Source organism: Gavialis gangeticus, unplaced genomic scaffold (assembly GCF_001723915.1).
Source record: "Gavialis gangeticus isolate Ggan-Ray unplaced genomic scaffold, GavGan_comp1, whole genome shotgun sequence".
NCBI lineage: Eukaryota > Metazoa > Chordata > Crocodylia > Gavialidae > Gavialis > Gavialis gangeticus.
This window is the reverse complement of record NW_017728992.1, coordinates 109,689,869-109,709,585: the sequence shown is the minus strand read 5'-3', so window position 1 is coordinate 109,709,585 and position 19,717 is coordinate 109,689,869. Positions and strand designations below refer to the sequence as shown.

The 19,717-nt window shown below is 39.0% G+C and overlaps 1 protein-coding gene across 3 annotated transcripts in view; it reads left to right on the top strand.

Moving 5' to 3' along the window:
* Window positions 1-19,717, top strand: part of NOL4 (nucleolar protein 4) — a 365,842-nt gene that overhangs the window by 260,112 nt on the left and 86,013 nt on the right. For 2 of the 3 annotated variants that reach the window (XM_019526816.1, XM_019526832.1), the window contains 2 exons: window positions 14,916-15,095; window positions 15,794-15,985. In XM_019526816.1, coding sequence (XP_019382361.1) covers window positions 14,916-15,095; window positions 15,794-15,985 — 372 coding nt within the window. The remainder of the gene's footprint in view (window positions 1-14,915; window positions 15,096-15,793; window positions 15,986-19,717) is intronic. The other variant, XM_019526826.1, reaches the window with a different exon arrangement.

Here is a 19,717-nt window from a genome sequence, read left to right as displayed (position 1 = left end):
CCCCAGCCCCCCTCCCTCCCTCACTGCAGGGGCCTTGATCTTCCCCCCCCCACCCCTTCCCTCCCCCTTTCCTATCCACCACAACAGACTTGCCAGCGGCACACAGCTCTCCAAGATGCCAGGCTGTGCTCCTCACTGCCTACAGGCTACACTGCGGCTCCTTGTGTGCATGGGCCATTTATCAGCCACATCAAGCCAATTTTCAATACAGCCAATTTTCTTAATATCGGTGCCTACCCAATATCAGACTGATGTATTGATGCACCTCTACCTGTAAGAACAGGTATTAATTAAATGTGCCATAATCAGTGCTCCTACGCATTAGAGCTGGCGCACACTTCTTAAGTGACACTAATACACAGTAGAGTAATTCTATTGTACGTTAGCGTGATTTTTTTGTGCCATGCTAATGCACAGCAGAATTAGTTTACTGTGCTGCTAGCGTCTCATGTAGATGCGCCCTTTGCATAGAAAGACTGTATGCAACTAGTGGAAATCAGGTGTGGTTTCAGTATGAAAGCCAGGCATATCCTCTTTAAGAAGCTAATACTAAACCCTAGAACACATGTGGCAACCTCATTAAGCATAGCACATAAAATTTACTATCAATTACAAAATACTGGATGCTCCATGTGTCATATACTGTGTTTTAAGAGTGGGCCTAGGTAGGCACTGCACTGATGGAAATATGGTTCTGTACAGACATATTGTTTATATCAGTTAACCTACCATAGATTTGTTAAATATAAGTAGCTACTTGCAAAGTCAGACCTTTTTCAAACCATTACCCTTTCAAATCATTTTCATGAAAGAGTTATTTCATGCCTTGAGCATATTTTGTATAACCATCACTTTACTTTTCTGGCCTTCGATCAAGTTGTGAAGTGAAATTATATTAAATAAATATAGAAAGATTCTCTCTCAGTCCCACGCTCTGTTGTGCTTTGCATAGTAATGCCAAGTCACAAATGCATACTTCACCACATTTCTAAAAGAAAAAAAAAGAGTAAATGCTTAAAATAATATAAAGGTGATTAACAAATACAGGCTTCTTCCCAGACCAGTCCCACACCATTCATCAGGCTTGGGGCCAAAATATTGAGCACCCCTGTTCTAAACAAATGACTCATGTCCTTTTGGTTTTTTTTAATTATTATTTCATATTGATGAACAAGTTTGCTGCATGGAAAAATTGAAAATCTAACTCAGGTTTATGTTTTACTAAATGAGTTGTTCATAAAGAAAGAGCCAGTAATATTGGAGATCTTCAGAACAAAAACGAAGAGAGTCATATTTATTATAGAAAATACAGTTCTATGCATCTTTACTGGCAGTACACAGCTACACCCAATATTTTAGAAATAATTATGGAAAACAATTTACAATAATATAAACATTACAGTCCCCGAGCTGCAGTTTCTTGCATGTGGACAAACTACTTGTGCCTGCATAGAAGTCTGCCTCAGTGTAACACGTTTTAGGATGAACACCTACCATTTTAACTTCTGCCATTCTTTGCTTAATGAAGTTAGGAGAGATTGAAATATGCAACAAAAAAAACCAAAACAACAAAGCTAGGAATGATTACAAGTAAACACTACTTCAGAAATTCTTGGTTGACAAAGCTTGACTGCTTACATTTAAAAAAATTACACTGGTACAAAAATGTTTGAGATTTATATACCTGTGGCTTGGCAAGATATGACATGTATGATTAAATTTCCAAAAAAAAAAAATTAAGTAAGACTTCTGTTTTAAGTAACTTTAATATCCTGAATCACAAAAAAAATCAAGTAATCTTGTTAAATGATATTCAGATTCCTTGCAATGCTGAATCATAGTCTGGTCGAGGGCTCTTAAGTGTATGGATTCTTTAATATTGTTGTCCAGATTCTAACTGAAGAAGCAACTGAGATGCATTCCAATCCCAGCTGCACTTCAGGTGATCTCATAAAGATCTGTTGTTATGTGAATGAGAATAATGCTATTCGATAATGATTTGACCCTTAATTGGCTACAGCTGATTGTAAGTAGACAGTAGAGATTATGATATTAAAGATTTATTGCATTTCCCTTAGTATACTCTTCACAGAGCTTTTGCTCTCTTTTATATCAAAATCTACTTAGACTCTTCTTAGTTTGTCCTAAGTCAGAGCCATTACATCATGTAAATGAATATGTGGGAGTGCATTAAGAATCCAACTCCCAAGTCCCTTAGACCCTGCACACCCTAGCTCTAGTTCTGAATAACATGAGACAAATGCCAATTTTGTCTCAAGTGTTTAAATTATTCAGAATCAGCATCCTGCTAAGGAAAAGGTGCTGCCTGTCTTTAATTGAATAAAGTTCTGCTAAGAGGAAGAATGAGCAAGAGGAAGTGGTATCAAATGGGTCTCTTTTTAGGCTTTCCAAACTAGAAATATTGATAGCTTTTTCTCATTTTTTATTCACCTTTCTCCATCATTTAAAATTCTGTATACTGAAGCTGAAAACTCCTTGTATAAGTGAGTGTACTTCACTTGTACAAGAAAATTGCTAGTGACATGCCAGGACACCAATGATATCAGAGTTTGAGCAAGTGCAAATTCCAATCTGGATCTGAATATTTCAGATAATTCTATTGCCATCATACACTGAATTTAAACCATGGATCAAAACCCTTTCCCTCATGCTTTGAGAAGGTTCAAACCTACATTCAGGACTCCGTTTTTTCCAGTGTGTGAGCTTTGCTTGGCACAGGATGAGGAAATATCTTCATGCAACTGCTTACAGGTCACTAATCCTTCACTGATCCAATCCTGGCGTTGAACAGAGAAGTCTAGGGCCTGGTCTGACTTATCCCACCCCCAAATTAAATCATTCTTTTTCTTGCAATTTGGTGGGTTGAGGACGGTTGGTGCAGGACCTGGCCTTATGCCTATGCTTTATGCCTGGGAGGCTTTACCAGGCTTTATGCCTGGGAGAATTTTCCACTAGCCAGCTGTGACCAGATTCCAGCCTTTTGCACTGACCTTAGCACAGAGGCCAAAGGCCAGAGTGTTAAGCTAAAAACAGACATCTGGTTTATCAAAGTCTGATTGTCCTTGCATTTGACTTGTATCAAAACAGGTAGGGACAATAGTTTACATAAGCAGCTTGAACAGCAGTTCACTTGAATTAGTCCTGATTGTCCCAGGGAAAAAGTGTTATCTTGGTACTTCACAGGTACTTTGAGTAGGAGAGTGGGTTTGTACCTCTGTAGGATCCAAGAATAAAAGGCTTTGTCCAGGGAGAAGTCCAATATCTGTTTTTAGCCTCCAAGGGTCAGCAGAATCTGGTCCCCAGATTTAACAATTTAGGCCCATCTCTAATAATAACTAAAAATAGCCTTCGTCTATCATTTACCTTAAGCAGTATTGCAGTAAATCAGACCTGTATTTGTTTTCTACTGAATATGAATGATAGGTAATCTTATAATTTCGGTGCTTCTCCTGAATTGTGCGATTTCCTCTAACTGAGCTGAAAGTATCAATGTGACAAAGACATCCTTCAGACAGCAGCACTGAGATAGCAAAGAGAAGGCATGAAGAGAAATGCAGTCAGATGTCAAATTCTGAAGTAACTCCTACTGCTCTGCCAGGCAAAAAAAATGTGCAGTTTATTGGCCAAATCAGTAGATGTCATGGGGGCTCACCACATACTCTGCTGCCAAGCTACCAGGAAGAAGAGGAAGGGCTCCAACAGCCTGAGGTTAAGAGGTTACATGTAAAATCATGATAATGCTGCCCAAAGGTTCCAGGTCATTTTTGTAACAAACCCTACCACCAAATGTTTATATAAATTCAGAGTTTGATGCTGTTATTATACTGCAGGAAAAGTTATGGACTTAATTCAGAAGTTTTTTTATCAGGACTGAAGTATGATGGCTATTACACGTCCAGGTTGAGAAAGATTTCATTTTACTGATGGGGACATAAAAGGAAAATAAATTTGGTGAAAGGAGGATTTCTCTGGCTCTTCCCAGAGAGAAGTTGCATCCACGCTGGTTGGCTGGCTATTAGCAAAGTTCCTCTGAACAGTGTAAACAGGGATTTCTTTCCTCTTGAGAGCAACGTTAGATATTTGTTATAACAGATGTCTTCAGTAGGAAAGAATGAGGAAGCTTGAAGTAGAGGGATCCTTTTGTCATTGTTGCTTCTTCATTCCATTTGTGTTAATGCCTAGGATGAACTTGACCAGGGAGCAGAAGCTAGAGGTCACTTCCATGATACTAGAGGAAACTTCTTTACCACTGCTGTGCCCATGAGAAAGCTGCATTCCTAGCTTTCTTTCTTTTATATCATCTGATGGCCAGCACCGATTTGTAAAATGGCTGTTCAGTACTGAACAGATAATTATGGATAACATGCATGTGATTAACCAATTGGCTTTGTTTTTGCATGAGTCTGTCTCTCAATGTGTTACCGTTGCTGTCTTTTTTCCTCCAATGTGTACTTCTCAAGATGTAAATGATCTGTCAGACTCACATGATCAGAAGAGCAGGAGTGACAGGACTGTCTCCTCTCACCTATTCTGGCATATGACTCTAATGACTGAGCAACACAAACTGAAGGAGGGAGAGCCTAGATTTGTTTCAAAGGATGGAGACAGGTGAGTTGGAGTTCTCTCCTCCACTGCTTCCACCAATTGTTTTTGAATCTCCTCCCTACCCTGCTGTACTTCTGTGCTTCCATAGTGCTCAAAGTGGGAAGGAGAAAGGTGAAGGAACCTTTGTGATGCTGCTATGCAGGCATGCAATAGGTAAGGGAAGCCAGGATGGATATAGGGAGGGGGAGGAGCTAGGATAAATGAAAAATGAATACACCTAGAAAAGCTTTTCAGAACCAGCATTAAACTGTTCTCTTCTATCTTCTTGCTTTTCAGTTTTAGTTCCTCAATGCATTCTTTGTTCTCTGCACTCGGGGTTTTGTAGTCATAAAATTTAAAGGAAAAAGAATCAGAAAGGCTGATGCTCCTCCTATACTGGGGAAAACAGTACCATACCTCATCCAGTAGCTGTCTGCACTTAATGTGTTCATTAGCTCTGCGATCAGAAACTGAGTTTTGAATAGATATCAGTAAATTCTCAAGCCTCAAAGAGTCTTTGTCCCTCCCAACAGGGCAGCTTGTCACGGACAGCCCCTGGCAAGAGGGCAGGACATCACTATTATTTTTTCTTTTGGTTTCACTCTTGGTGAAAAAGAAGATATTGGTTACAGTGTTTAAAGTCTTAAATGGGGCGCAGTTACCCCAAAGAGTTGAGTTATTTTATGGCAGGCAAGATAAGCTGTACAATATTTACCTTCCGTTCCTGGGATAAAGCTTTCTGGAAGAGATGGCAGAACATATCATTTGATAATCCTTACCACTGAAATTTCGGTCCTCTTGGAGATCTGCTGAGACCTAACAGCCCAATGAACTTTGGAACATGCTGCTAAAAAGTCAGTTAAGTCTTTGTTTGACTTTGATCCTGTTTGGCTTTGACTTTTTAGTCCCACAAAGGACAACCTGTCTTACAAAAATGTCTATAGGCAACAAAATTGGTTTTTGTAATAGCCAATTACAAAAGATGTTTTGAGCACCTTGATTGCAAGTGCCTAGCTTCCTCCACCAATTTACATATAAATCATAATAAAAGAGACCTTAAGGAAGCGTGCAGGCCCCCAAAATTATTAAGTCTGCTGTTCTGACTTGTGTTTGGCTTGAATTTGGTGGAATAACACTACTTGCTAATTTTGATGATCAGCCAGAGATTCCTGCTCTTTCAAAATGACTGGGACAGAGTTAAGTGGATGAGTAGGATGTGGACAAACCAGATGAATAGAGATGAGTTGTGGAGGAATTCAGACTTGGGAAAAGGTTGGTTAAATTACTGTTACTAAGCAGATTTGCTGTTATTTTGGCAGGGATATTCTGTTTCCTCTATCGCTTCACACTGAATCCAGGCTAATTTCTGAGGTTATTTCTGTCAGGGAAAAGTGATGTGCCTCAATAATGTGGGTCAGTACCTGTGGGGATAGACCAAGAATACAGTGTCTTTTAGTTAAGAGAAGAAAACATAGAGAGGAGAGCTCTGTTTCAGAGGGCCTTTCAATTATCTCTTATCTTTCAATTATCCAGACGTGTATCTATCCTGATAAATCCCTCTGGAATAGAAGTGTCTAAATAATTGAGAGTTTACTGTACTTATTTTTAATAAATATATCTCTTTGTAATAGGTACAAATAGATAATATCATGTAGTCTGGTTAATTAACTTACTGAGAGATGGGGAATAGGTGGTCTTTGGTATAGAACAATCCACTGTTCTCTGACTATTGCAGAAATGCAAGGGATACAGAAATAGCTTGTCTGAAGTGGTTCAGAAAATAAACTCTTCATTTTCCAGGTATTATGAGAGTTAAGCAAGCAGTTGTCTTTCTGGGCCTTGTGCTATGAACTCATAAAGGGTGTAAAAGAGCTATTTATATTATGATTCCATAAAATACAATTCCTGTTTTATGTGGCTTTTTCATATAAACTGTACTGCAAAGCACTAACCCTCTGAAATAATTAATTTACTGAATCATGTTTATGTAGCATAATGCCATTATTGCACCTCTTCATTTTCCCACAATGAACTCCCGGTGACAGGAGCTAGAGAGGACAACTTTTTCTACCATTAGGGATAAGATTGTATGATGGAGCTGAAGAGGCCAGTTGTGGTCTAGCAGATGGAACAGGATGTTCACTTACCAAATATAAAGTTCCAAGTTAATCTGAGCAAGGCAAATTGCAAGTTTAAAAACAATGGAAGTAAATTGTAATTTGGATCCTGAAATGCGTGGAGAGCTATTAGATTTTTTTAAGGATGAGACATCAGACTTTGTACAGTGAGAAAAGGGGGATATTAAAGTTCCATATACAGCGTAGTCTGAAAAACTGGGGCATGAAGAGAACATGTGAAGACCATTACGTTACCCAAGGTTGAAGAAAAGGAAGCCATGAAGAATTGTAGTCCAAGAAGAGTCACAGAAGTGGCGACTATGCACAGTGTTGTGGAAATGGGGAAATGCATATTTCCATGTATAAGAGTTGAGAGAAGAGATGGAAAATTTGAGGAAGAGTTGAACTTAAAGTCACAGGCAAAATAGGCAAATGGGAAGACTAAGTGGAGGGGATCAAATACATTATGCATTATTTTTATTTTCAAATACATTGTCTACTTCTTTTGATTTGAAGAACAAAAATTCTCCTGTGTTCAAACTCTGTCCATCCTGACAATTAAACTCACAATCTGAATTGTAGAGGCATACAAACTTAGAATTTAGTAAAAGAAGTGAATATTTGAGCCAATGGATAAAATATATTTCATTTGTCTCCCAATACTTGACATTACTAAAAAAATATTTATGACTGAGTTTTTTCTGATATACCTTATGTATTTGATTTTTTCTAGCAAAAAGCACAAAATGTACCCTCACTAATTCATATTATTGTCCTTTCCAAAAACCTTATCATTATAAACATAATTGGATTTTTAAAAACATTGTTTTTCTATCCACTGAAATTTGAAATTTTGAAAAAAATTTATAACAAAATTTTAGAACAAGTTTACCTGGTTTAAATGCAACTATTGCTATTTCTTTCTTTTCAAAGGAGTGACTTCAAGAACTATACCTTCATAACTGTATTTGGAAAAATGTGTATGGAAGTGCATACCTAATATGCAAGCAATTTTACTGCATTAATTAATTGAGATGCATTCGGTGTGGGGGAGAGATGACAGACTGAGATGTGGAGGGAGGAAAGAGATAGAAAGAAAAAAATGAAGTGAGGAAAGAGCAGTGTAAAGGGAAAGAAAAGAAGGTGGTATGAGGAAGTAATTTTAAAAAATTATATTTTTATGCATAGTTTGGTTAAAATCAGAATATGGAAAACCAGAATATTTTACCATGTGCATCTGCTGGGAGATAATTACATGACTTGCAACTTTACCTTGCAGGGTCGGGGTGAGTGGACTGGCATCTTTTACATTTACACAGTCAGGAATAGAGAGCTTCCTGGTAAAGTTTGCAGATGACAGAAAACTGGGAGACATAGCAAACACTTTGGAGGATAGGTTAGAATTCAAGAGAACTTGATAAATAGGAGGACCTGATTTTAGACACAAAAATTTAATTCAACAAAAAAAATGTAAGATCCTCAGCCTAAGGAAGAAAAGCCAACTGCACAAATAGAAAATGGGGGTTAATTGGCTGGGCAGTAGGACTGCCAGGTTATGATAGATCACAGACTGGACAGTAGCCAGCCGTGTGGTGCAGACACAAAAAAAAGTAATTGGTTCTGCTTTAACAGGAGCATTTTTTAAAGACACAGAAGGTGACAGCAACACTGTTCCCCCGAGCACTGCCAGGAGTGACCAGGAATAACAGTCACAAGCTGGTAGAGGGAAGATTTAGGCTAGATATCAGGAGGCGCTACTTCACGGTCAGGGCGGCTAGGATCTGGAACCAACTTCCAAGAGAAGTGGTGCTGGCTCCTACCCTGGGGGTCTTTAAGAGGAGGTTAGATGAACACCTTGCTGGGGTCATTTGACCCCAATAATCTTTCCTGCCATGGCAGGGGGTTGGACTAGATGATCTACTCAGGTCCCTTCCGACCCTAGAAACTATGAAACACTCTACTCAGCACTGCTGAGTCTCAGCTAAAGTACTGCAAGTAGTTCTGGGTTCTACTTTTCCGGAGGATGTAGAGAAACTGGAAAGAATCCAGAAGCAAGTGACAAAGATGTTGGAGATTGGAGTCTACAAGGAAAGTTGAGAGAGTTATGTTTAGTTTGGAGAAAAGCAGATTAAGGTTGGGGATGGGGAGTTCATGATAGCAGTTTTCAAATATTTGAAAGGCTGCCATGACAAAGAGGGAAAACAACAGTTCTCCCTTGCCAAAGAAAGCAGGACATGAAACAATGGGTTTAAAATGAATCAAAATAGATGTAGATTAAATCTTAGGAAAAAAAAATCCTTACTGTCAGAGCAGTAGTACAATGAAACAAGCTGCATAGGAAGTTAAAGTATCTCCTTCACTGGAGGATTTCAAGAAGCTGGCTAAGCATTTTTCTCCGCTGGTTTAGGAATAGAACATTTTGCGTTTGTAGAGGGAGTTAGACTAGATGCCCCACGAGGTCCCTTTCAACATTATGATTGTGTAATAGGTGGACAGCTGTCAATACTTGAGAATCCCTAAGTTCAAGTTTGTGTGCTCTTTCTTTCCAGGTACAATCCAGGTTGTTGATTATGATTAAAGCTGGTTGTTAGTTATGCTGTCATGGCTTATCACTGATCCTATGAATTTGTGCAATGTCTGCAAAAGTCATGACTGCTCAATAACTGCCTGGAGGGCTCTGTGACCTTTTATTTATTTATTGGGAAAAATAAGTGTTTAACCCTTCTGTTGTGAAGATAACCTTCAAAATGTGAACTATATGTAACCATCCCAACTTCACTAATAAACTGGGGGGTTTTTTGGTAGGGTATTTCTGCCTTTACAGAAATATGTGTTTAGGCATGACAGATCTACAAAATCATGTAGCTAAAAATATAACAACTACTTTATGTAAAAATAGAATCCAAAGGGATGTCTGGCATACCAAGCGACCACTCAACCCAGTTACTGGGGCAAAACTGAGCCCTTAAAAAGTGTTCTTCTGAGAGCATTCAGCTAAATTGAATCTTTGCTTTTTTTTTAATTTGCAAATTCAGGATTTTCCTTATTTGAGAATACTAACTTGATAATAACCTTTAAAGGTCTAATGACCCAGGTGGATGTGACATCTGGCAGCTTGCTATGAGACAGCCTCTTGCTGTCAACACCTAGGACTGGTTTTCTGGGATCAGTGGCAGCATTTTCTAAATTTAGCCTTACTGCCTACAAAATTCACTCCACTTGGTCATCCCCAAGGCCTTGAGCCTGGCAGACATAGGAACACTATGGAAGATAATAAATTATTGACTCAATTTTCCAAACAAAAATTACAGTATGGTTTCTATTGACAGCAGCAGTGTTTCTGTATTGCAGTCCATTATGTGTAGCTATATATTAAGTACATTTTTAAAAGGGCTGCTTCAACAATATGCAATTTGCATCTGGGTAATTCTGATACTTTCTTACCTTTGATAGACTTGTTGCCAACTCATGATTTTTATATTACATTTTGGAACATTTGGTGCTTTTCATAAAGCCCTCTTCCTGGAGCCACCTTGTCATATAAGAAGCGTTGATTCCATTTTCAAAAATACAAGTTTCTAGCTCTTGTGATTGCAGAGAATGGTTTGAACGAGTGAACCCTAAAGGCTCAAAAATAAAAAGGCAAGCAAAAAGCAATCAGATTTTATTTATTTTTCTATATATATAATTGCTCAATTTTTAACACAAGTTCAGTATTTCTTAGGGGCTCATCTGATGTTGTATGCATTTGGTCGACAATACTCTTGACTTGAGTGGTCACTGGCCCTTGTCATCATTTGTTCTGCTTGGGTGCAACATGCGTTGATTGTATGTTATGCTGTTTGTTCTCTCTCTCTCTTTCTTTCAGCCCATACATGTCAAACTACCACAATCCCATAACTTATGCCTTATATTCAGAATTTAGGGGAGAAACTAAGAAAAAAAGTGGCTATAAAAATGATGACTTCTTACTCTACCAACCTGTTCCCTGTGTTTATTTAGAATTTTACATTTTTACCTAACTGTCAAAAGTAAATGATTACTATTTTTAGTTTATACTTCTGCTAACCCTTCATGAAGAGGCAACACAAATGAAATAGCATGATTGCCACAAAAAAAAGAAAAGAAAAGAAAAAAACAACAAGCTGGTAAACCCTGCTCTCAGTTTAATTTGTGGAATGACTTTGCTTACTTTACTTGTGTTCACAGGCCTAACAGCTCAAAAATCACCTACAACCCTGAGAACTTGGAAGCCATATTGAACCCTGCAATTCTACCCTTACACTTTCTCAGAGTATGATAAAATCTGCAGCTTAAATTCAGAAGCTAACATCTTTTTCAGACTGTTTTTTGGTGCAAATAGTTGATGGGCTCTATAAAGTGCTTTCAAAAACAAAATAATATTGCTATTTTTGGAGGGAGATATTTACTCCCATTTGGCCTAAATTTTAATTTCAAGAAAAGGAAATTCTCAGTTCAGGTTTATGATTTATAATCTCCTTGCTCAGTACAAACATACACGTGCTGTATTTTTAAAAATCAATATTGATATGATTAAATTGTTGCACTTGATAGTCTTACTGAATTTAGTTTAAGAGAGGGTATGTCTACACTAAATGCTTTGAGGACAGTAAACTAATTCTACTGCATATTAGTGCAGTGGGCAAAACCCATGTTAATGTGCTAATGTGCATTAGAATTAGTCTACTGTGCATTAGCATCACCAAAAGAGCATGCGCCGACACTAATGCACAGTAGGACCGATTATGGTGCGTTAAGGTAATATTTGTAATTACAGGTACTAAACTTAATGAGCCATAATTACAGCACATGAATTAATGTATAGACACACCCAGAATGACTCCAATGCATGAAGTTAAGTATATGCATTTGCAGAATGAGGGCTTTAGACTGTAAACTCTTCATGTAGCAACCATCTCTTCCTATGTGTTTAAGCATTGCTTAGTGCAATGAATGGATTCTTAATCATGTTGAAGCCCTGTGGGCATTACCCACAGTACTATAGCTATGTATTAGTATAATAATAAATAAATAGAGGAACACAATAATGCCCACCTTCCAACCTATATCATATCTCCAACTGCATATTGCTTCAGAAGTTATTAAAATATGAAAAAATTGTGACAGTAACCAGTTTCTATGCCCAGTTTTTATCCTAAATAACAGCTCTATGCTGGGATTCTCTTCAGGATCAGGAGAAAGGAATTATCCCCCAAGGCTACCTAGAAGCTGCAGTAGTCCTTGAGACTCCTCACGTTTCTTATCTATGCGCTAAAACAATGCTTTTCAACCAGAGTGCTATGAGATTGTTTTAAGGGCATGATGGGGCACCATGCACTATTAGCACTGCTAGATATGCAGAAATACACAAATCACAGGATAAACCCAGTGATATCAAATAGGAATCCAGAGTGTCAAAAAGATTCTGACCTGTTGTGGTCTTTCTGAGTGAGTTCTTTGCAACAGAAGAATTGGTCTACTATTTTTCTGTAGTCAAAAAAACGAGTGAAAGCTAAGAGCTGGAATTTTCCAGGTAACAAGGTTGTGAACCATTGACATGCTAGGGAATCTTCAGAGTGAGAGTTCAGCCTGTTTTGTCCCTACACCCCAAATCCCCTTGCATGAATAGCACAGGAAACCTACAGGGAGCTCTCCATGGTGCTCTTTGATCTCTGTTTATAGGCTCTAGAAGCTTGGCCCTACAAAGCAAACAGTACTAGCACTTGCTATAGTGATCTCTGCAGCAAGATTGTCACATTTGCATGGTGGTCTCTGCAGTTGTGGAAGGATTTTCTTCACACTGTGGAGATCTGATAACTCCATGAATTACTATTTACATGTGACTGCTTTTAGGGTAATTGCATTCATATTCAGTACAGTATTTACCTGACAGCTCACAGACACCTAAGTTAAATAGTGTTGCTTGCACATGTTAAAGTCTTATGTGGCTTTTGACACAGTTTTATCTGTCATCTTTGCCAAGGCAAGGTTATATTTCTCTCAGGGCCTGATTCTGTGTTTAGTTCAGCATTTTCTCTGAACAGGAGTTAGTCTATGAACAGGAGTCCTGCACTGGAACAGGTCGTCACTGGTCACTGGCTCCTGCAGGTCCTTGTCTTGCCGTCATAATCAGTCTTGGGCCCTCTGACCCACAGGGAACACTAGCAAACCTGCTTTGCCCCCTGTAGGTTAACTGTAGGAGAAGGAGTACTGCTGAGCTTCCTTCTCTGCTGAGTGTCATGGACAGGAGGTTGGTTTTCTGTTGCCTCATCTGTTGTTCCTCCTAGCCTTCCTCTGTGTTGCCTACAGCCACCACAGGGAGACTGAGTAAAGTTCAGGGGAGCTGAGAGTCCAGGAGAAGGAGAGGGACTGTAAAAACCATCACTAAGGGCAGAAAGGCCAGAGTGAGCAGGACACAAAGGTTCTAAAAAGAAGACAGAGACTGGGTGGGAGGATTAGAGGATTTGTTCTGTAGGACTCTGAAACCCTATAGTTTACCCCAAATCTAGAGCATACAAGGCAAAAAGGGAGTAGGAATTGGAAACAGAGTGTGAACATCTAAAAGATACTCAAGGAAGTGAAAGAGACAGTTGCAAAAATAATATAGGAAATAAAAGAAACAAGGTAAACAGAAGAAAATGAGAATAAAGGGAGAGGAAGAGAGGAATAAAGACAATGGAGGAAGAAAGAAAAGCCAAGAAAGGAGCTGTTAAAACTGCATTTTTATATTAGTTTTCATGTCTAGATTTTCCTATGTCCATACTATGGTTCAGCTGTATGTTGATATCACAATAAATTGCCCCTGTCTGCAAGATACAAGGTAGGTGCCATATATTCCATTATGTAAGTGGGGAGAGGGCCAATAAGGTAATCTCTGCAGCTCCCTAAATCTGGATCAGGCATCATAATTGTAGGCACTTGTTTGAAAATATGACCCTTTTTGTTTTGGGCTTTGTCCTCATGTTTGTGAAATGTTTAGATATTCCATTGTATAAAAAAACTTAGAAATGTGTATGCTGATCTGCTGAGAGTCAGCCTATAGGATTTGATTCAAAGCTGTCTGAAATTAACGGACTTCAGCATGCTTTGGAGTAGGCCTATAAAATTATGTAAATACCAAAAAAAAAACAAAAGAGGGGAAAATGGAGATGTTGCAGATCAAATTGAGATCTAAATAACAGTAATAACTTCATTAGAGTAGTTTCAGATTTTCATTTATGTAGCAAAGAACAGAATATGGTTGTGTACTTTTGCCTTTAGGTGGCCTTTTCTGTTACTGTTTTTGCACACTATGGTTTTCAGTACAGAGTATATGCACAGAGTAACCATCCAACTAAAATCTGATACCATTATGGAAAACCTACTATATTTGACTGACTTAGTAGCTGCCAAGTTTTTTGACACTCTGAGTGAATAATTGTTTAATGAACGCTCATCTGTGATTTATCCAAAATAAAAAGGTTTTTGCTCTGGGAAAAATTCTGAATACGGATATGTGAATTCTTACTTCTGAAATTCTGAATACTGTTATGTGAAAAGAACAACTTTAAGGATGAAACAGAGATGTGTATGTTTGTTACTATTATTAATGCCTCTTAGAATTCAAATCTGTTTGAATTAATAGAAATGAAAACAATAGCATTATTATCATTATATTTATGAACAACTTACTGAAGCTCTAGGCAATAAAGATTTATGTTGATGGATGAATATCACTCCCTCTCCCTGACTTCTGCCCTACCTTAAAGTATGTCATTTTCATTTAGTTCATATGTAAGTCTTCAGGAATTTATTTACACTTTAGCTGATGTAACAGAGCTAATCTGGAACAGCCTTAAGTTAACAGTTCAAACCAAGACTTCAGCAAACATTTCATCTGGAATTTAAATATCACAGGAGAGGCATATATACACTGATTTACTTGACTTCATCTCATATGGCTGCTTTCAGGTTTTGAAATGGTAAGATCATGGAAAAGTCCCCCTTTATGGTGAACTTTTATGCCAGGGCTGGATAAATCATTTTATGCAATAAATCATGGAGTTTGTTCTATACATCATTCACCAGCATGCTAGTTTAAGAAGGACTGTATTTGACAAAAAGGAGCAAATTTGATCACCTGGTGCAGTTATCTTCTTTTAAAAAAAATCAATTTCTCTTTTTTATTCTCAGTCCCCAGCACATAGTTACTCCAGTTACGACTCTGGCAAGAATGAAAGTGTAGACAGAGGTGCTGAAGATCTGTCTCTCAACCGAGGAGATGAGGATGAGGATGACCATGATGAACAGGAAGATGCTGAGAAAGTTAATGAATCTGATGGGGTAGAAGCTGAGCGACTGAAAGCTTTTAATGTAAGTCCCATAGCACTTACTGCCTTGGTTAACTTTACTATTTTCCTTTTGTCTTGTTGTTCATGGATTTGGCAATATTAGAGGCACGTTGATTTACAGAAGGATTTTTTTAAAGCACATTAAACTTATTATTTGTCTTGCCAACAAATACCAGTTTTACTGTGTTCTATTTAGAACTTTAAGGCAAAATGCCATCTTTATCAGTGAGGAAAACCTAACTGTGTTTTGTGTATGTATGTGTGCGTGCATGTTGGCCCAATGGATGGAAAGGGGTTGCAGCTAGTTTATCTTAAGAGCAGTCTAGTGGTCAGCTATTTTCTGTTGCATTCCCAAGATATGTAATTATGCATGATAACACAAGCAATTGTTCAAGGTGGGGAAATAGTCAGATGAAGTTCAACAAACAATATAGCAATCATAGCTTATTGTTAATGGCGAAGTTTTGAAATAGGCACCGCTTAATCTATTGTGATTCATCTCACAATTTCTACACACTATAGTTTATTCTTTTCTTGCCTTTTTATCAACACTAAAAAGTCCTTTAAAGAGTTGTCTGCTTAACATTTCTGGCTTCCCATTACCAAGCTCTTCAGTACATAGAAAAAAAGTGTCTTCCTATCAGTATTCAAGACAGGAAACTAGGAAGAGAAGAGAGCAGCCCTCCAAACCCTTCTCCTCTGTCTCCCTCTTGCCAACAGATGTTTGTCAGGCTGTTTGTAGATGAAAACTTGGACCGAATGGTCCCAATCTCTAAGCAGCCCAAAGAAAAGATCCAGGCTATCATTGACTCATGCAGGCGACAATTCCCTGAGTATCAAGAGCGTGCCAGAAAACGCATACGTACTTACCTCAAGTCCTGCAGGCGGATGAAAAGAAGTGGTTTTGAGATGGTGAGTTTTGATTTAAAACCCAGCCCTAGTTTCCATCAAAACCCCATATGTAAATCCATGACACTATTTTGTTTTCATCTTAGTGTCTTTTTATTTATTTATTTACTTGGTAATGTCAGGTCAGAGGTTTCTTCCCCCTCACACACCTTCCATCTTTCCTGAATTTATTCCCTTTGTTCACTAATTTAAAATATCTTGACAGTTTACAGGTTTGTCTGGCACGAATCCATAGGAAATTAAGATTTGAGCATAATTTGAAGAGAGAATTGGGAAGCCTATTATCTCATTCATATATTTTTCAATACCCTTAGAGAACTCTTCTGCTAACACTTTTTTGGTGAGATCTGTGGAAACAGGGAATGGAATCCATCAGGGTAGTAAAGTATCCATGGTATCGTCCATGTAGAAACACATTGTGGAAGCTTAGAGGCTGGAAAAGTGAAAGAATTAAGGAAGCGTTTAGCAAAAAAAAAAAAAGATGACCAATGCATTGGTTGTGGCTTTAAGTTTTAGGTTATTTATTTATATTTTTTATTTATTTAGCAGTCAGTTAAAGAAAACGTATTAACCTCTTCTTTTGAGTTGATAACCATTATAAAACATACCTGGCAGATTTTACATTTCTGTCATTCCCATAATTGATTCTTCATGATTTATTCACACACCATGACACTATGTTAGTATATTAAACAGGTAGCCTTTTTTTAGACAATGCATGTCCTTGACCTGATGTATTGCATAAAAATGGTAATGACTAGATCTCACAGACTCAATTCGTCAACTTCAGAATTTTCAAACAATTTTGAAATTTAAAAAAGCCAGAAAAGTCACCAGCAAACATAATAGTGATATATGCTATGTTTGATTTATCTCTTTTCCCTTTGGATAAAAGTAAAATCACTTCATCATTATAAAAAAAATTTGCCTATCAAGTGTCTATGTTTTTATAAAACAAATCATCCAAAAACCCATCCACATATCAAAAGTCTGGGGATGTTTTTAACTTTATTCTTGTCTCTTTTGCTTTCTCTTTCTTTTCCTTCAGTCTGTGTGTAGTTCTGATGGCATTCATATGTTGATTAGCTGACAGCTCTAAAAACAAAGTATTAGATTAGTTTGTGGGGTAAGACTACTGTTCTGTGACACAAAATATAGAGGCAGAAACATTTCTCCTTTGTACATTTCATAATTCTAACTTACCATGCTGTTTTGTTTGGAACACTGGGTAAATGTTATTTGCAAACAATGGAAACTCAGATGAAGAGAAACAGGTAGAATAAAGGACAAACAGATAGAATAAAGGACATATGTACAGATAAAAGAGCTGAAGCCTGACTGGTGTGTCAAGTTGTATAGTCATCCAGCAAAAAAGATGGACAAAAAGGAATGAACTGTTTTTTTCCAATATAGCATACAGCATATGTTCACATCCATTCCCACTGGATGAAAATAATTCAACAGTAGCAGATTTAATGATATGTGCCAAGTGATACTAGTAACTGTCTCCATTGTGTATATACAACCAGCCTATGAATGCTTTGCTTGCATTGGCGAGCACTGAGGTCCATTGAAGTCACTGGGGACACTTGTGTGAATAACTGCTCGTCATTTAAGGAGTTTAGAATATGAAATATAACAATCTACTTCAGTAGACTACTAGTGTTTACCAAAGTCACCCCCAAGAGAAAAGGATGCAGGATCAGACTTATTACTTATTATAGAAACACTCTTATGGTATATTCAAAAAGCAGGCAATTTTTCATGGCACAAAAAAATTCCCTACTTTGGAAATGTTCATTATGTTCTTTTGGTAGTTTCTACTGCTTTTGGATCATATAGATAAATTGTACAATCTACCATTAAAAGTATGTGCTTCGGTCTCTTCAAATTTGGATGGTATTACATCATATTCATGCCAAGAATTGCAGCCCTGACCTCCAGTCACCTACCCCACAGACAAGAGCATGAGGAGCAGTGTTGCAGATCAGTGGCAATGCTGCCATTGACTTAAAGAAGCAATGGATCTGGTCCCTGCAAAGCTAGTACAGTAAAACCTCATTAGTTCAACATTAGATAGTTCAAGTATCAGATATTTCAAAGCTATTGTCACTCCCCAGCCAAACAGATACATTTTTGTGTGCTTTACAATATGGATAATTCAGAATACAGCTACAGGAGACCCTCGCTATTTGCGGGGGCTATGTTCTCATATCCCCGGGGAATGGTAAAATCTGTGAATAAGGCACTGCGTTCATGAACACCATCTCCATTCATGAACTCAGTGCCCCTGGCAGCTGAGGAGAGGGCACAGCTATGCTGGAGATGGTGGGAGCGCAGTGGCAGCAGCAGGAGCCCTGCAGTGGCAAGTGCAGAGCTCCCAAGGAGCTCATTTAAGTGTATTTCAGATGCAGGTTTGGCATTCAGGAATATTTGAAACAGCAAATGCTAAATCCACGAATAGCGATGGTTTCCTGTACTTTGACATTTGAAGCATGTTCTGTTCCCTTGGACCAGGAAAACTTGTTAAATACATTATCTACCATTCAACTGCTGCAGCTTGGGTTCAGCCATAGAAACCAACTATGAAGTTGATTGAATGCAGCCTTCACGGAGCATGCCTATAGAACACTTAGGACAAAGCCAAGACCCATAATGGGCAAACATGCTGGTGGAACCTGCCCATAAGCCTGGGTTAATTTTGCCCATCTGCATAAAGTCATAGTAACCATTGCACTCAGTCACCCTCAGCACTGACTCTTTTTCAAGCAAATTCTATTCCATCTTGGAGGAAAGGCAGTGTGACAGGGTATCTCGCTGGAGCCTTTCTGTTGGTGGCTCTGCCTTCCTGTCTTGGGCTAACCGCCTGCTTACTCACCTGCCATGCCTTGATCTTAATTGATTGAGTGATGTAATTAGCGGGAGGCTGCCCACTTTATATGCCCGGTGTCAGGGGGCACTATCTGCGGCTCCTTTTCCTCACCTACACCTCAGCCCAAGCCTCGCAGATGGTACTTGACATGGTTTGCCCTATACCTTGGCCCTCTTCTTTACTTCTGGGGCTCCTCGCTGCCCCCTCTTGCTCTGGGGCTCCTCGCTGCCCCCTCTTGCTCTGGGGCTCCTCGCTGCCCCCTGGCTCTGGGGCTGGGGCCAATGCGCCCCAAACAATGCTGCACCCTCTTTGGCACCAGGAAACCCCACACTACCATGGCATCCCTATGAGGCCTCCTCCACCCCTAATAGCCTCACCCAGTCCTCCAGTAAAAATAGTAAACACAAAACACAAAGCCCCTGGGCTATAACATAAAGTAAACCATCCGGTCAAAACCATGTTCTATCCCTACCGGGAAAATACTCCAACCCATAGCCGCAACCAGGGGATGCTCCTGCAGTCTATCTTCTCCTTTCTCTCTGCACTGGCCGAGCTCCCCACTCCTTGGCTGCTGGAGGGGAACTGCTCTCCTGGCCTTATGCTTGGGCTTAAGAAGGGGCCAAGCCCTGCCCCTTCCTGTCAGCTGATTCCCTTGGTTCTCCTAGCAACCAGCACCTGTGCTGCCCTGGCGACTGGCAGTTGAGCCTCCCCCTTCTCACCATTAGGGGTCTCTCCTGAGCCATTTCTGCTTTTAGGTGCAGGGCACCCGAGTGCTCTGTGACAGGCAGCAAGAGGGCACAGCAGCCCCCCTGGCTCTTCAGGGATCCAGCAGACCTCCTGAGGCTAAAAAGAAAGGCCTACAA